A 17,500-nucleotide genomic window follows, 5' to 3' on the forward strand; every position below is an offset into this window, starting at 1 on the left:
TCTATATATATCTATATAGCGGAGATCTACATTATTAAACTTAATAACAGCTGCAACCAGCAACCAGGAAGAGATCCAGATGTTCTGGCTTCACTTCAGAGAGATGTCAGGTCGGCCATCTTTATATACAGTCTGGAGGAGGAGGAGGATGAGAGAGGAGGAGAAGAGGAGGAGGAGAAGAAGAGGAGGAGGAGGAGAAGAAGAGGAGGAGGAGAGGAGGAGGAGAAGAAGAGGAGGAGAAAAGGAGGAGGAGAAGGAGAAGAGGAGGAGGAGAAGAAGAGGAGGAGAAGAAGAGGAGGAGAAGAGGAGGAGGAGGAGGAGAAGAAGAGGAGGAGGAGAGGAGGAGGAGAAGGAGAAGAGGAGGAGGAGAGGAGGAGGAGAAGAAGAGGAGGAGAAAAGGAGGAGGAGAAGGAGAAGAGGAGGAGGAGAAGAAGAGGAGGAGAAGAAGAGGAGGAGAAGAGGAGGAGGAGGAGGAGAAGAAGAGGAGGAGGAGAGGAGGAGGAGAAGGAGAAGAGGAGGAGGAGAATGAGAAGAAGAGGAGGAGAAAAGGAGGAGGAGAAGAAGAGGAGGAGAAGAGGAGGAGGAGGAGGAGAAGGAGAAGAAGAGGAGGAGGAGAGGAGGAGGAGAGGAGGAGAAAAGGAGGAGGAGGAGAGGAGGAGGAGGAGAAGGAGAAGAAGAGGAGGAGAAAAGGAGGAGAAGGAGAAGAGGAGGAGGAGAATGAGAAGAAGAGGAGGAGGAGAAGGAGAAGAAGAGGAGGAGGAGAAGGAGGAGGAGGAGAGGAGGAGGAGGAGAAGGAGAAGAAGAGGAGGAGAAAAGGAGGAGGAGGAGAAGGAGGAGAAGGAGAAGGAGAAGAGAAGGAGGAGAAAAGGAGGATGAGGAGGAGGAGAGAGAGGAGGAGGAGGAAGAGGAGGAGGAGAAGAGGAGGAGGAGGAGGAGGAGAAGAGGAGGAGGAGGAGGAGGAGGAGGAGGAGGAGGAGAGGAGGAGGAGGAGGAGGAGGAGTTTCCTGGTGATGAATGTGGTGATTATTCAGGTGAAGAAAACTCTGCTGTGAGGCACAAACAGCCCTCAGTGCTCAGAGAGACCAGAGCTACAGAGAACTACAGAGAACCAGGAGACTACAGGAGAACCAGAGGAGAACCAGGAGACTACAGGAGAACCAGAGGAGAACCAGGAGACTACAGGAGAACCAGAGGAGAACCAGGAGACTACAGGAGAACCAGAGGAGAACCAGGAGACTACAGGAGAACCAGAGGAGAACCAGGAGAACTGTTGGAGGTGAGTCAGTTTTTCTACTTTGAGTTTTATCTGAATTGTTTATATTCTTCTGAATCTTCAGCTGTTTTTGTGAATCAAACGCACCCTGAGCTGGACCTCTCAGGGGGGCGGAGTCAGCAGCTTGCGCCGGTTCACGCGCCTCATCGACACAAACAAAACAACCGATCAGCTGATCAGCTGTTTCCGGTCAGATCAATAACGAAACACCGTGAACAGACTTTATGTTTAAAATGAGGATTTATTATTTTAATGACTTAAAAAATTAAATAAATACAACAAGATATTAAATCAATAATAGATCCATCAATAACCTCAGATATTAAATCAATAATAGATCCATCAATAACCCCAGATATTAAATCAATAATAGATCCATCAATAACCCCAGATATTAAATCAATAATAGATCCATCAATAACCTCAGATATTAAATCAATAATAGATCCATCAATAACCCCAGATATTAAATCAATAATAGATCCATCAATAACCTCAGATATTAAATCAATAATAGATCCATCAATAACCCCAGATATTAAATCAATAATAGATCCATCAATAACCCCAGATATTAAATCAATAATAGATCCATCAATAACCCCAGATATTAAATCAATAATAGATCCATCAATAACCTCAGATATTAAATCAATAATAGATCCATCAATAACCTCAGATATTAGTCCAACAGTCCGTTAATTGATCAGTTAAACTTTATTCTGATCAATCTCCAGACAAGAATAATGTTGGTTTGATTATTATCTCTTTATATTATTATAATAATAATATAATATAGTCAGGCTCCCGTCTGACTGAAGCTCCTCAGACTGAGTCGGTGTTGTGAGGTCTGCTGTTGTTAACGAGGTCGTCTGTTATCTGAGTTCAAACTGTCTTATTGATCCTCTATCAGCTGCTCTGTTGACTCTTTACAGTTCTCATGTTAGGAGGGAATTCTGCTTCCTGTTTCCTTGTTAAGCTGATCAGACATTGAACGACTTCTACGCTCCACTCTCACTCCCCGCTCACTCCACGCTCACTCCACGCTCACTCCACGCTCCCGCTCACTCCACGCTCACTCCACTCTCACTCCACGCTCCTGCTCACTCCCCGCTCACTCCACGCTCACTCCACGCTCACTCCACGCTCCCCGCTAACTCCATGCTCACTCCACGCTCACTCCACGCTCACTCCACGCTCCTTCTACGCTCCTTCTACGCTCACTCCACGCTCACTCCACGCTCACTCCACGCTCCCCGCTAACTCCATGCTCACTCCACGCTCACTCCACGCTCACTCCACGCTCCTTCTACGCTCCTTCTACGCTCACTCCACGCTCACTCCACGCTCCTTCTACGCTCCCCGCTAACTCCACGCTCACTCCACGCTCAGTCCACTCTCACTCCACTCTCACTCCACGCTCCTTCTACGCTCCCCGCTAACTCCACGCTCACTCCACGCTCAGTCCACTCTCACTCCACTCTCACTCCACGCTCCTTCTACGCTCCCCGCTAACTCCACGCTCACTCCACGCTCAGTCCACACTCAGTCCACTCTCACTCCACGCTCACTCCACTCTAACTCCACGCTCACTCAACGCTCACTCCACGCTCACTCCACGCTCACTCCACGCTCCCGCTCACTCCACGCTCACTCCAATCTCACTCCACGCTCCTGCTCACTCCCCACTCACTCCACGCTCACTCCCCGCTCACTCCACGCTCACTCCACGCTCCTTCATCGCTCCTTCTACGCTCACTCCACGCTCACTCCATGCTCACTCCACGCTCCTTCCACGCTCACTCCACGCTCCTTCTACGCTCACTCCCTGCTCACTCCACGCTCACTCCACGCTCCTTTTACGCTCCTTCTGCGCTCACTCCACGCTCCTTCTACGCTCACTCCACGCTCACTCCACGCTCCTTCTACGCTCCTTTTGCGCTCACTCCACGCTCCTTCTACGCTCACTCCACGCTCCTTCTACGCTCCTTTTGCGCTCACTCCACGCTCACTCCACGCTCCTTCTACGCTCACTCCACGCTCACTCCACGCTCCTTCTACGCTCCTTCTGCGCTCACTCCACGCTCCTTCCACGCTCACTCCACGCTCCTTCTACGCTCACTCCCTGCTCACTCCACGCTCACTCCACGCTCCTTTTACGCTCCTTCTGCGCTCACTCCACGCTCCTTCTACGCTCACTCCACGCTCACTCCACGCTCCTTCTACGCTCCTTTTGCGCTCACTCCATGCTCACTCCACGCTCCTTCTACGCTCACTCCACGCTCACTCCACGCTCCTTCTACGCTCCTTCTACGCTCCCCGCTAACTCCATGCTCACTCCACGCTCACTCCACGCTCACTCCACGCTCACTCCACGCTCCTTCTACGCTCCTTCTACGCTCACTCCACGCTCACTCCACGCTCCTTCTACGCTCCCCGCTAACTCCACGCTCACTCCACGCTCAGTCCACTCTCACTCCACTCTCACTCCACGCTCCTTCTACGCTCCCCGCTAACTCCACGCTCACTCCACGCTCAGTCCACACTCAGTCCACTCTCACTCCACGCTCACTCCACTCTAACTCCACGCTCACTCAACGCTCACTCCACGCTCACTCCACGCTCACTCCACGCTCCCGCTCACTCCACGCTCACTCCAATCTCACTCCACGCTCCTGCTCACTCCCCGCTCACTCCACGCTCACTCCCCGCTCACTCCACGCTCACTCCACGCTCCCGCTCACTCCACGCTCACTCCACGCTCACTCCACTCTCACTCCACGCTCCCGCTCACTCCACGCTCACTCCACGCTCCCGCTCACTCCACGCTCACTCCACGCTCACTCCACTCTCACTCCACGCTCACTCCACGCTCACTCCACGCTCACTCCACGCTCCCGCTCACTTCACTCTCACTCCACGCTCACTCCACGCTCACTCCACTCTCACTCCACGCTCCCGCTCACTCCACTCTCACTCCACTCTCACTCCACGGTCACTCCACGCTCCCGCTCACTCCACGCTCACTCCACTCTCACTCCACGCTCACTCCACGCTCACTCCACGCTCCTTCTACGCTCCCCGCTAACTCCACGCTCACTCCACGCTCACTCCACGCTCACTCCACGCTCACTCCACTCTCACTCCACGCTCCCGCTCACTCCACGCTCACTCCACGCTCCCGCTCACTCCACGCTCACTCCACGCTCACTCCACTCTCACTCCACGCTCACTCCACGCTCACTCCACGCTCACTCCACGCTCACTCCACTCTCACTCCACGCTCCCGCTCACTTCACTCTCACTCCACGCTCACTCCACGCTCACTCCACTCTCACTCCACGCTCACTCCACGCTCCCGCTCACTCCACTCTCACTCCACTCTCACTCCACGGTCACTCCACGCTCCCGCTCACTCCACGCTCACTCCACTCTCACTCCACGCTCACTCCACGCTCACTCCACGCTCCTTCTACGCTCCCCGCTAACTCCACGCTCACTCCACGCTCACTCCACGCTCACTCCACGCTCCCGCTCACTCCACGCTCACTCCACTCTCACTCCACGCTCCTGCTCACTCCCCGCTCACTCCACGCTCACTCCACGCTCACTCCACGCTCCCGCTCACTCCACGCTCACTCCACGCTCCCGCTCACTCCACGCTCACTCCACTCTCACTCCACGCTCCTGCTCACTCCCCGCTCACTCCACGCTCACTCCACGCTCACTCCACGCTCACTCCACGCTCACTCCACGCTCACTCCACTCTCACTCCACGTTCCCGCTCACTCCACGCTCACTCCACGCTCCCGCTCACTCCACGCTCACTCCACGCTCACTCCACTCTCACTCCACGCTCACTCCACGCTCACTCCACGCTCACTCCACGCTCACTCCACTCTCACTCCACGCTCACTCCACGCTCCCGCTCACTCCACTCTCACTCCACTCTCACTCCACGGTCACTCCACGCTCCCGCTCACTCCACGCTCACTCCACTCTCACTCCACGCTCACTCCACGCTCACTCCACGCTCCTTCTACGCTCCCCGCTCACTCCACGCTCCTTCTACGCTCCCCGCTAACTCCACGCTCACTCCACGCTCACTCCACTCTCACTCCACGCTCCCGCTCACTCCACGCTCACTCCACGCTCCCGCTCACTCCACGCTCACTCCACGCTCACTCGACTCTCACTCCACGCTCACTCCACGCTCACTCCACGCTCACTCCACTCTCACTCCACGCTCCCGCTCACTCCACGCTCACTCCACGCTCCTTCTACGCTCCCCGCTAACTCCACGCTCACTCCACGCTCAGTCCACTCTCACTCCACTCTCACTCCACGCTCCTTCTACGCTCCCCGCTAACTCCACGCTCACTCCACGCTCAGTCCACACTCAGTCCACTCTCACTCCACGCTCACTCCACTCTAACTCCACGCTCACTCAACGCTCACTCCACGCTCACTCCACGCTCCTTCTACGCTCACTCCACGCTCACTCCACGCTCACTCCACGCTCCTTCATCGCTCCTTCTGCGCTCACTCCACGCTCACTCCACGCTCCTTCTACGCTCACTCCACGCTCCTTCCACGCTCACTCCACGCTCCTTCCACGCTCACTCCACGCTCCTTCCACGCTCACTCCACGCTCCTTCATCGCTCCTTCTACGCTCACTCCACGCTCACTCCATGCTCACTCCACGCTCCTTCCACGCTCACTCCACGCTCCTTCTACGCTCACTCCCTGCTCACTCCACGCTCACTCCACGCTCCTTTTACGCTCCTTCTGCGCTCACTCCACGCTCCTTCTACGCTCACTCCACGCTCACTCCACGCTCCTTCTACGCTCACTCCACGCTCACTCCACGCTCCTTCTACGCTCCTTTTGCGCTCACTCCACGCTCACTCCACGCTCCTTCTACGCTCACTCCACGCTCACTCCACGCTCCTTCTACGCTCCTTCTGCGCTCACTCCACGCTCCTTCTACGCTCACTCCACTCTCCTTCTACGCTCACTCCACGCTCCTTCTACGCTCACTCCACACTCACTCCACGCTCCTTCTACGCTCACTCCACGCTCACTCCACGCTCCTTCTACGCTCCTTCTACGCTCCCCGCTAACTCCATGCTCACTCCACGCTCACTCCACGCTCACTCCACGCTCACTCCACGCTCACTCCACGCTCCTTCTACGCTCCTTCTACGCTCACTCCACGCTCACTCCACGCTCCTTCTACGCTCCCCGCTAACTCCACGCTCACTCCACGCTCAGTCCACTCTCACTCCACTCTCACTCCACGCTCCTTCTACGCTCTCCGCTAACTCCACGCTCACTCCACGCTCAGTCCACACTCAGTCCACTCTCACTCCACGCTCACTCCACTCTAACTCCACGCTCACTCCACGCTCCTTCATCGCTCCTTCTACGCTCACTCCACGCTCACTCCATGCTCACTCCACGCTCCTTCCACGCTCACTCCACGCTCCTTCTACGCTCACTCCCTGCTCACTCCACGCTCACTCCACGCTCCTTTTACGCTCCTTCTGCGCTCACTCCACGCTCCTTCTACGCTCACTCCACGCTCACTCCACGCTCCTTCTACGCTCCTTTTGCGCTCACTCCACGCTCCTTCTACGCTCACTCCACGCTCCTTCTACGCTCCTTTTGCGCTCACTCCACGCTCACTCCACGCTCCTTCTACGCTCACTCCACGCTCACTCCACGCTCCTTCTACGCTCCTTCTGCGCTCACTCCACGCTCCTTCTACGCTCACTCCACTCTCCTTCTACGCTCACTCCACGCTCCTTCTACGCTCACTCCACACTCACTCCACGCTCCTTCTACGCTCACTCCACGCTCACTCCACGCTCCTTCTACGCTCACTCCATGCTCACTCCACTCTCACTCCACGCTCCTGCTCACTCCCCGCTCACTCCACGCTCACTCCACGCTCCCGCTCACTCCACGCTCACTCCACGCTCACTCCACGCTCACTCCACTCTCACTCCACGCTCCCGCTCACTCCACGCTCACTCCACGCTCCCGCTCACTCCACTCTCACTCCACGCTCACTCCACGCTCACTCCACGCTCACTCCATGCTCACTCCACTCTCACTCCACGCTCCCGCTCACTCCACGCTCACTCCACTCTCACTCCACGCTCCCGCTCACTCCACGCTCACTCCACGCTCCCGCTCACTCCACGCTCACTCCACGCTCACTCCACTCTCACTCCACGCTCACTCCACGCTCACTCCATGCTCACTACACTCTCACTCCACACTCACTCCACTCTCACTCCACGCTCCCGCTCACTCCATACTCACTCCACGCTCACTCCACGCTCCCGCTCACTCCACGCTCACTCCACTCTCACTCCCCGCTCACTCCACGCTCACTCCACTTTCACTCCACGCTCACTCCACTCTCACTCCCCGCTCACTCCACGCTCACTCCACTCTCACTCCACGCTCACTCCACTCTCACTTCACGGTCACTCCACGCTCCCGCTCACTCCACGCTCACTCCACTCTCACTCCACGCTCACTCCACGCTCCCGCTCACTCCACTCTCACTCCACTCTCACTCCACGGTCACTCCACGCTTCCCGCTAACTCCACGCTCACTCCACGCTCAGTCCACTCTCACTCCACTCTCACTCCACGCTCCTTCTACGCTCCCCGCTAACTCCACGCTCAGTCCACTCTCACTCCACGCTCACTCCACTCTAACTCCACGCTCACTCCACGCTCACTCCACGCTCCTTCTACGCTCCTTCTACGCTCCCCGCTAACTCCATGCTCACTCCACGCTCACTCCACGCTCACTCCACGCTCACTCCACGCTCCTTCTACGCTCCTTCTACGCTCACTCCACGCTCACTCCACGCTCCTTCTACGCTCCCCGCTAACTCCACGCTCACTCCACGCTCAGTCCACTCTCACTCCACTCTCACTCCACGCTCCTTCTACGCTCCCCGCTAACTCCACGCTCACTCCACGCTCAGTCCACACTCAGTCCACTCTCACTCCACGCTCACTCCACTCTAACTCCACGCTCACTCAACGCTCACTCCACGCTCACTCCACGCTCACTCCACGCTCCCGCTCACTCCACGCTCACTCCAATCTCACTCCACGCTCCTGCTCACTCCCCGCTCACTCCACGCTCACTCCCCGCTCACTCCACGCTCACTCCACGCTCCCGCTCACTCCACGCTCACTCCACGCTCACTCCACTCTCACTCCACGCTCCCGCTCACTCCACGCTCACTCCACGCTCCCGCTCACTCCACGCTCACTCCACGCTCACTCCACTCTCACTCCACGCTCACTCCACGCTCACTCCACGCTCACTCCACGCTCACTCCACGCTCCCGCTCACTTCACTCTCACTCCACGCTCACTCCACGCTCACTCCACTCTCACTCCACGCTCCCGCTCACTCCACTCTCACTCCACTCTCACTCCACGGTCACTCCACGCTCCCGCTCACTCCACGCTCACTCCACTCTCACTCCACGCTCACTCCACGCTCACTCCACGCTCCTTCTACGCTCCCCGCTAACTCCACGCTCACTCCACGCTCACTCCACGCTCACTCCACGCTCACTCCACTCTCACTCCACGCTCCCGCTCACTCCACGCTCACTCCACGCTCCCGCTCACTCCACGCTCACTCCACGCTCACTCCACTCTCACTCCACGCTCACTCCACGCTCACTCCACGCTCACTCCACTCTCACTCCACGCTCCCGCTCACTTCACTCTCACTCCACGCTCACTCCACGCTCACTCCACTCTCACTCCACGCTCACTCCACGCTCCCGCTCACTCCACTCTCACTCCACTCTCACTCCACGGTCACTCCACGCTCCCGCTCACTCCACGCTCACTCCACTCTCACTCCACGCTCACTCCACGCTCACTCCACGCTCCTTCTACGCTCCCCGCTAACTCCACGCTCACTCCACGCTCACTCCACGCTCACTCCACGCTCCCGCTCACTCCACGCTCACTCCACTCTCACTCCACGCTCCTGCTCACTCCCCGCTCACTCCCCGCTCACTCCACGCTCACTCCACGCTCACTCCACGCTCCCGCTCACTCCACGCTCACTCCACGCTCCCGCTCACTCCACGCTCACTCCACTCTCACTCCACGCTCCTGCTCACTCCCCGCTCACTCCACGCTCACTCCACGCTCACTCCACGCTCACTCCACGCTCACTCCACGCTCACTCCACGCTCACTCCACGCTCACTCCACTCTCACTCCACGTTCCCGCTCACTCCACGCTCACTCCACGCTCCCGCTCACTCCACGCTCACTCCACGCTCACTCCACTCTCACTCCACGCTCACTCCACGCTCACTCCACGCTCACTCCACGCTCACTCCACTCTCACTCCACGCTCACTCCACGCTCCCGCTCACTCCACTCTCACTCCACTCTCACTCCACGGTCACTCCACGCTCCCGCTCACTCCACGCTCACTCCACTCTCACTCCACGCTCACTCCACGCTCACTCCACGCTCCTTCTACGCTCCCCGCTCACTCCACGCTCCTTCTACGCTCCCCGCTAACTCCACGCTCACTCCACGCTCACTCCACTCTCACTCCACGCTCCCGCTCACTCCACGCTCACTCCACGCTCCCGCTCACTCCACGCTCACTCCACGCTCACTCGACTCTCACTCCACGCTCACTCCACGCTCACTCCACGCTCACTCCACTCTCACTCCACGCTCCCGCTCACTCCACGCTCACTCCACGCTCCTTCTACGCTCCCCGCTAACTCCACGCTCACTCCACGCTCAGTCCACTCTCACTCCACTCTCACTCCACGCTCCTTCTACGCTCCCCGCTAACTCCACGCTCACTCCACGCTCAGTCCACACTCAGTCCACTCTCACTCCACGCTCACTCCACTCTAACTCCACGCTCACTCAACGCTCACTCCACGCTCACTCCACGCTCCTTCTACGCTCACTCCACGCTCACTCCACGCTCACTCCACGCTCCTTCATCGCTCCTTCTGCGCTCACTCCACGCTCACTCCACGCTCCTTCTACGCTCACTCCACGCTCCTTCCACGCTCACTCCACGCTCCTTCCACGCTCACTCCACGCTCCTTCCACGCTCACTCCACGCTCCTTCATCGCTCCTTCTACGCTCACTCCACGCTCACTCCATGCTCACTCCACGCTCCTTCCACGCTCACTCCACGCTCCTTCTACGCTCACTCCCTGCTCACTCCACGCTCACTCCACGCTCCTTTTACGCTCCTTCTGCGCTCACTCCACGCTCCTTCTACGCTCACTCCACGCTCACTCCACGCTCCTTCTACGCTCACTCCACGCTCACTCCACGCTCCTTCTACGCTCCTTTTGCGCTCACTCCACGCTCACTCCACGCTCCTTCTACGCTCACTCCACGCTCACTCCACGCTCCTTCTACGCTCCTTCTGCGCTCACTCCACGCTCCTTCTACGCTCACTCCACTCTCCTTCTACGCTCACTCCACGCTCCTTCTACGCTCACTCCACACTCACTCCACGCTCCTTCTACGCTCACTCCACGCTCACTCCACGCTCCTTCTACGCTCCTTCTACGCTCCCCGCTAACTCCATGCTCACTCCACGCTCACTCCACGCTCACTCCACGCTCACTCCACGCTCCTTCTACGCTCCTTCTACGCTCACTCCACGCTCACTCCACGCTCCTTCTACGCTCCCCGCTAACTCCACGCTCACTCCACGCTCAGTCCACTCTCACTCCACTCTCACTCCACGCTCCTTCTACGCTCTCCGCTAACTCCACGCTCACTCCACGCTCAGTCCACACTCAGTCCACTCTCACTCCACGCTCACTCCACTCTAACTCCACGCTCACTCCACGCTCCTTCATCGCTCCTTCTACGCTCACTCCACGCTCACTCCATGCTCACTCCACGCTCCTTCCACGCTCACTCCACGCTCCTTCTACGCTCACTCCCTGCTCACTCCACGCTCACTCCACGCTCCTTTTACGCTCCTTCTGCGCTCACTCCACGCTCCTTCTACGCTCACTCCACGCTCACTCCACGCTCCTTCTACGCTCCTTTTGCGCTCACTCCACGCTCCTTCTACGCTCACTCCACGCTCCTTCTACGCTCCTTTTGCGCTCACTCCACGCTCACTCCACGCTCCTTCTACGCTCACTCCACGCTCACTCCACGCTCCTTCTACGCTCCTTCTGCGCTCACTCCACGCTCCTTCTACGCTCACTCCACTCTCCTTCTACGCTCACTCCACGCTCCTTCTACGCTCACTCCACACTCACTCCACGCTCCTTCTACGCTCACTCCACGCTCACTCCACGCTCCTTCTACGCTCACTCCATGCTCACTCCACTCTCACTCCACGCTCCTGCTCACTCCCCGCTCACTCCACGCTCACTCCACGCTCCCGCTCACTCCACGCTCACTCCACGCTCACTCCACGCTCACTCCACTCTCACTCCACGCTCCCGCTCACTCCACGCTCACTCCACGCTCCCGCTCACTCCACTCTCACTCCACGCTCACTCCACGCTCACTCCACGCTCACTCCATGCTCACTCCACTCTCACTCCACGCTCCCGCTCACTCCACGCTCACTCCACTCTCACTCCACTCTCACTCCACGCTCCCGCTCACTCCACGCTCACTCCACGCTCCCGCTCACTCCACGCTCACTCCACGCTCACTCCACTCTCACTCCACGCTCACTCCACGCTCACTCCATGCTCACTACACTCTCACTCCACACTCACTCCACTCTCACTCCACGCTCCCGCTCACTCCATACTCACTCCACGCTCACTCCACGCTCCCGCTCACTCCACGCTCACTCCACTCTCACTCCCCGCTCACTCCACGCTCACTCCACTTTCACTCCACGCTCACTCCACTCTCACTCCCCGCTCACTCCACGCTCACTCCACTCTCACTCCACGCTCACTCCACTCTCACTTCACGGTCACTCCACGCTCCCGCTCACTCCACGCTCACTCCACTCTCACTCCACGCTCACTCCACGCTCCCGCTCACTCCACTCTCACTCCACTCTCACTCCACGGTCACTCCACGCTTCCCGCTAACTCCACGCTCACTCCACGCTCAGTCCACTCTCACTCCACTCTCACTCCACGCTCCTTCTACGCTCCCCGCTAACTCCACGCTCAGTCCACTCTCACTCCACGCTCACTCCACTCTAACTCCACGCTCACTCCACGCTCACTCCACGCTCCTTCTACGCTCCTTCTACGCTCCCCGCTAACTCCATGCTCACTCCACGCTCACTCCACGCTCACTCCACGCTCACTCCACGCTCCTTCTACGCTCCTTCTACGCTCACTCCACGCTCACTCCACGCTCCTTCTACGCTCCCCGCTAACTCCACGCTCACTCCACGCTCAGTCCACTCTCACTCCACTCTCACTCCACGCTCCTTCTACGCTCCCCGCTAACTCCACGCTCACTCCACGCTCAGTCCACACTCAGTCCACTCTCACTCCACGCTCACTCCACTCTAACTCCACGCTCACTCAACGCTCACTCCACGCTCACTCCACGCTCACTCCACGCTCCCGCTCACTCCACGCTCACTCCAATCTCACTCCACGCTCCTGCTCACTCCCCGCTCACTCCACGCTCACTCCCCGCTCACTCCACGCTCACTCCACGCTCCCGCTCACTCCACGCTCACTCCACGCTCACTCCACTCTCACTCCACGCTCCCGCTCACTCCACGCTCACTCCACGCTCCCGCTCACTCCACGCTCACTCCACGCTCACTCCACTCTCACTCCACGCTCACTCCACGCTCACTCCACGCTCACTCCACGCTCACTCCACGCTCCCGCTCACTTCACTCTCACTCCACGCTCACTCCACGCTCACTCCACTCTCACTCCACGCTCCCGCTCACTCCACTCTCACTCCACTCTCACTCCACGGTCACTCCACGCTCCCGCTCACTCCACGCTCACTCCACTCTCACTCCACGCTCACTCCACGCTCACTCCACGCTCCTTCTACGCTCCCCGCTAACTCCACGCTCACTCCACGCTCACTCCACGCTCACTCCACGCTCACTCCACTCTCACTCCACGCTCCCGCTCACTCCACGCTCACTCCACGCTCCCGCTCACTCCACGCTCACTCCACGCTCACTCCACTCTCACTCCACGCTCACTCCACGCTCACTCCACGCTCACTCCACGCTCACTCCACTCTCACTCCACGCTCCCGCTCACTTCACTCTCACTCCACGCTCACTCCACGCTCACTCCACTCTCACTCCACGCTCACTCCACGCTCCCGCTCACTCCACTCTCACTCCACTCTCACTCCACGGTCACTCCACGCTCCCGCTCACTCCACGCTCACTCCACTCTCACTCCACGCTCACTCCACGCTCACTCCACGCTCCTTCTACGCTCCCCGCTAACTCCACGCTCACTCCACGCTCACTCCACGCTCACTCCACGCTCCCGCTCACTCCACGCTCACTCCACTCTCACTCCACGCTCCTGCTCACTCCCCGCTCACTCCACGCTCACTCCACGCTCACTCCACGCTCCCGCTCACTCCACGCTCACTCCACGCTCCCGCTCACTCCACGCTCACTCCACTCTCACTCCACGCTCCTGCTCACTCCCCGCTCACTCCACGCTCACTCCACGCTCACTCCACGCTCACTCCACGCTCACTCCACGCTCACTCCACGCTCACTCCACTCTCACTCCACGTTCCCGCTCACTCCACGCTCACTCCACGCTCCCGCTCACTCCACGCTCACTCCACGCTCACTCCACTCTCACTCCACGCTCACTCCACGCTCACTCCACGCTCACTCCACGCTCACTCCACTCTCACTCCACGCTCACTCCACGCTCCCGCTCACTCCACTCTCACTCCACTCTCACTCCACGGTCACTCCACGCTCCCGCTCACTCCACGCTCACTCCACTCTCACTCCACGCTCACTCCACGCTCACTCCACGCTCCTTCTACGCTCCCCGCTCACTCCACGCTCCTTCTACGCTCCCCGCTAACTCCACGCTCACTCCACGCTCACTCCACTCTCACTCCACGCTCCCGCTCACTCCACGCTCACTCCACGCTCCCGCTCACTCCACGCTCACTCCACGCTCACTCGACTCTCACTCCACGCTCACTCCACGCTCACTCCACGCTCACTCCACTCTCACTCCACGCTCCCGCTCACTCCACGCTCACTCCACGCTCCTTCTACGCTCCCCGCTAACTCCACGCTCACTCCACGCTCAGTCCACTCTCACTCCACTCTCACTCCACGCTCCTTCTACGCTCCCCGCTAACTCCACGCTCACTCCACGCTCAGTCCACACTCAGTCCACTCTCACTCCACGCTCACTCCACTCTAACTCCACGCTCACTCAACGCTCACTCCACGCTCACTCCACGCTCCTTCTACGCTCACTCCACGCTCACTCCACGCTCACTCCACGCTCCTTCATCGCTCCTTCTGCGCTCACTCCACGCTCACTCCACGCTCCTTCTACGCTCACTCCACGCTCCTTCCACGCTCACTCCACGCTCCTTCCACGCTCACTCCACGCTCCTTCCACGCTCACTCCACGCTCCTTCATCGCTCCTTCTACGCTCACTCCACGCTCACTCCATGCTCACTCCACGCTCCTTCCACGCTCACTCCACGCTCCTTCTACGCTCACTCCCTGCTCACTCCACGCTCACTCCACGCTCCTTTTACGCTCCTTCTGCGCTCACTCCACGCTCCTTCTACGCTCACTCCACGCTCACTCCACGCTCCTTCTACGCTCACTCCACGCTCACTCCACGCTCCTTCTACGCTCCTTTTGCGCTCACTCCACGCTCACTCCACGCTCCTTCTACGCTCACTCCACGCTCACTCCACGCTCCTTCTACGCTCCTTCTGCGCTCACTCCACGCTCCTTCTACGCTCACTCCACTCTCCTTCTACGCTCACTCCACGCTCCTTCTACGCTCACTCCACACTCACTCCACGCTCCTTCTACGCTCACTCCACGCTCACTCCACGCTCCTTCTACGCTCCTTCTACGCTCCCCGCTAACTCCATGCTCACTCCACGCTCACTCCACGCTCACTCCACGCTCACTCCACGCTCCTTCTACGCTCCTTCTACGCTCACTCCACGCTCACTCCACGCTCCTTCTACGCTCCCCGCTAACTCCACGCTCACTCCACGCTCAGTCCACTCTCACTCCACTCTCACTCCACGCTCCTTCTACGCTCTCCGCTAACTCCACGCTCACTCCACGCTCAGTCCACACTCAGTCCACTCTCACTCCACGCTCACTCCACTCTAACTCCACGCTCACTCCACGCTCCTTCATCGCTCCTTCTACGCTCACTCCACGCTCACTCCATGCTCACTCCACGCTCCTTCCACGCTCACTCCACGCTCCTTCTACGCTCACTCCCTGCTCACTCCACGCTCACTCCACGCTCCTTTTACGCTCCTTCTGCGCTCACTCCACGCTCCTTCTACGCTCACTCCACGCTCACTCCACGCTCCTTCTACGCTCCTTTTGCGCTCACTCCACGCTCCTTCTACGCTCACTCCACGCTCCTTCTACGCTCCTTTTGCGCTCACTCCACGCTCACTCCACGCTCCTTCTACGCTCACTCCACGCTCACTCCACGCTCCTTCTACGCTCCTTCTGCGCTCACTCCACGCTCCTTCTACGCTCACTCCACTCTCCTTCTACGCTCACTCCACGCTCCTTCTACGCTCACTCCACACTCACTCCACGCTCCTTCTACGCTCACTCCACGCTCACTCCACGCTCCTTCTACGCTCACTCCATGCTCACTCCACTCTCACTCCACGCTCCTGCTCACTCCCCGCTCACTCCACGCTCACTCCACGCTCCCGCTCACTCCACGCTCACTCCACGCTCACTCCACGCTCACTCCACTCTCACTCCACGCTCCCGCTCACTCCACGCTCACTCCACGCTCCCGCTCACTCCACTCTCACTCCACGCTCACTCCACGCTCACTCCACGCTCACTCCATGCTCACTCCACTCTCACTCCACGCTCCCGCTCACTCCACGCTCACTCCACTCTCACTCCACGCTCCCGCTCACTCCACGCTCACTCCACGCTCCCGCTCACTCCACGCTCACTCCACGCTCACTCCACTCTCACTCCACGCTCACTCCACGCTCACTCCATGCTCACTACACTCTCACTCCACACTCACTCCACTCTCACTCCACGCTCCCGCTCACTCCATACTCACTCCACGCTCACTCCACGCTCCCGCTCACTCCACGCTCACTCCACTCTCACTCCCCGCTCACTCCACGCTCACTCCACTTTCACTCCACGCTCACTCCACTCTCACTCCCCGCTCACTCCACGCTCACTCCACTCTCACTCCACGCTCACTCCACTCTCACTTCACGGTCACTCCACGCTCCCGCTCACTCCACGCTCACTCCACTCTCACTCCACGCTCACTCCACGCTCCCGCTCACTCCACTCTCACTCCACTCTCACTCCACGGTCACTCCACGCTTCCCGCTAACTCCACGCTCACTCCACGCTCAGTCCACTCTCACTCCACTCTCACTCCACGCTCCTTCTACGCTCCCCGCTAACTCCACGCTCAGTCCACTCTCACTCCACGCTCACTCCACTCTAACTCCACGCTCACTCAACGCTCACTCCACGCTCCTTTTACGCTCCTTCTGCGCTCACTCCACGCTCCTTCTACGCTCACTCCACGCTCACTCCACGCTCACTCCACGCTCCTTCATCGCTCCTTTTGCGCTCACTCCACGCTCACTCCACGCTCCTTCTACGCTCACTCCACGCTCCTTCCACGCTCACTCCACGCTCCTTCATCGCTCCTTCTACGCTCACTCCACGCTCACTCCATGCTCACTTCACGCTCCTTCCACGCTCACTCCACGCTCCTTCTACGCTCACTCCACGCTCACTCCACGCTCCTTCTACGCTCACTCCACGCTCACTCCACGCTTCTTCTACGCTCCTTTTGCGCTCACTCCACGCTCCTTCTACGCTCCTTTTGCGCTCACTCCACGCTCACTCCACGCTCACTCCACGCTCCTTCTACGCTCCTTTTGCGCTCACTCCATGCTCACTCCACGCTCCTTCTACGCTCACTCCACGCTCACTCCACGC

At 59.2% G+C, this 17,500-nt stretch overlaps 1 protein-coding gene across 1 annotated transcript in view; it reads left to right on the plus strand.

Moving 5' to 3' along the window:
* LOC141763564 (uncharacterized) overlaps positions 1-17,500 on the plus strand; it is a gene marked incomplete at its 5' end in the record, with an annotated part of 38,146 nt that overhangs the window by 1,098 nt on the left and 19,548 nt on the right. The window contains one exon of the mRNA XM_074628000.1: positions 884-1,276. Within this exon, the coding sequence (XP_074484101.1) occupies positions 884-1,276 (393 nt within the window). The remainder of the gene's footprint in view (positions 1-883; positions 1,277-17,500) is intronic.

Source organism: Sebastes fasciatus (assembly GCF_043250625.1).
Source record: "Sebastes fasciatus isolate fSebFas1 chromosome 14 unlocalized genomic scaffold, fSebFas1.pri SUPER_14_unloc_1, whole genome shotgun sequence".
NCBI lineage: Eukaryota > Metazoa > Chordata > Actinopteri > Perciformes > Sebastidae > Sebastes > Sebastes fasciatus.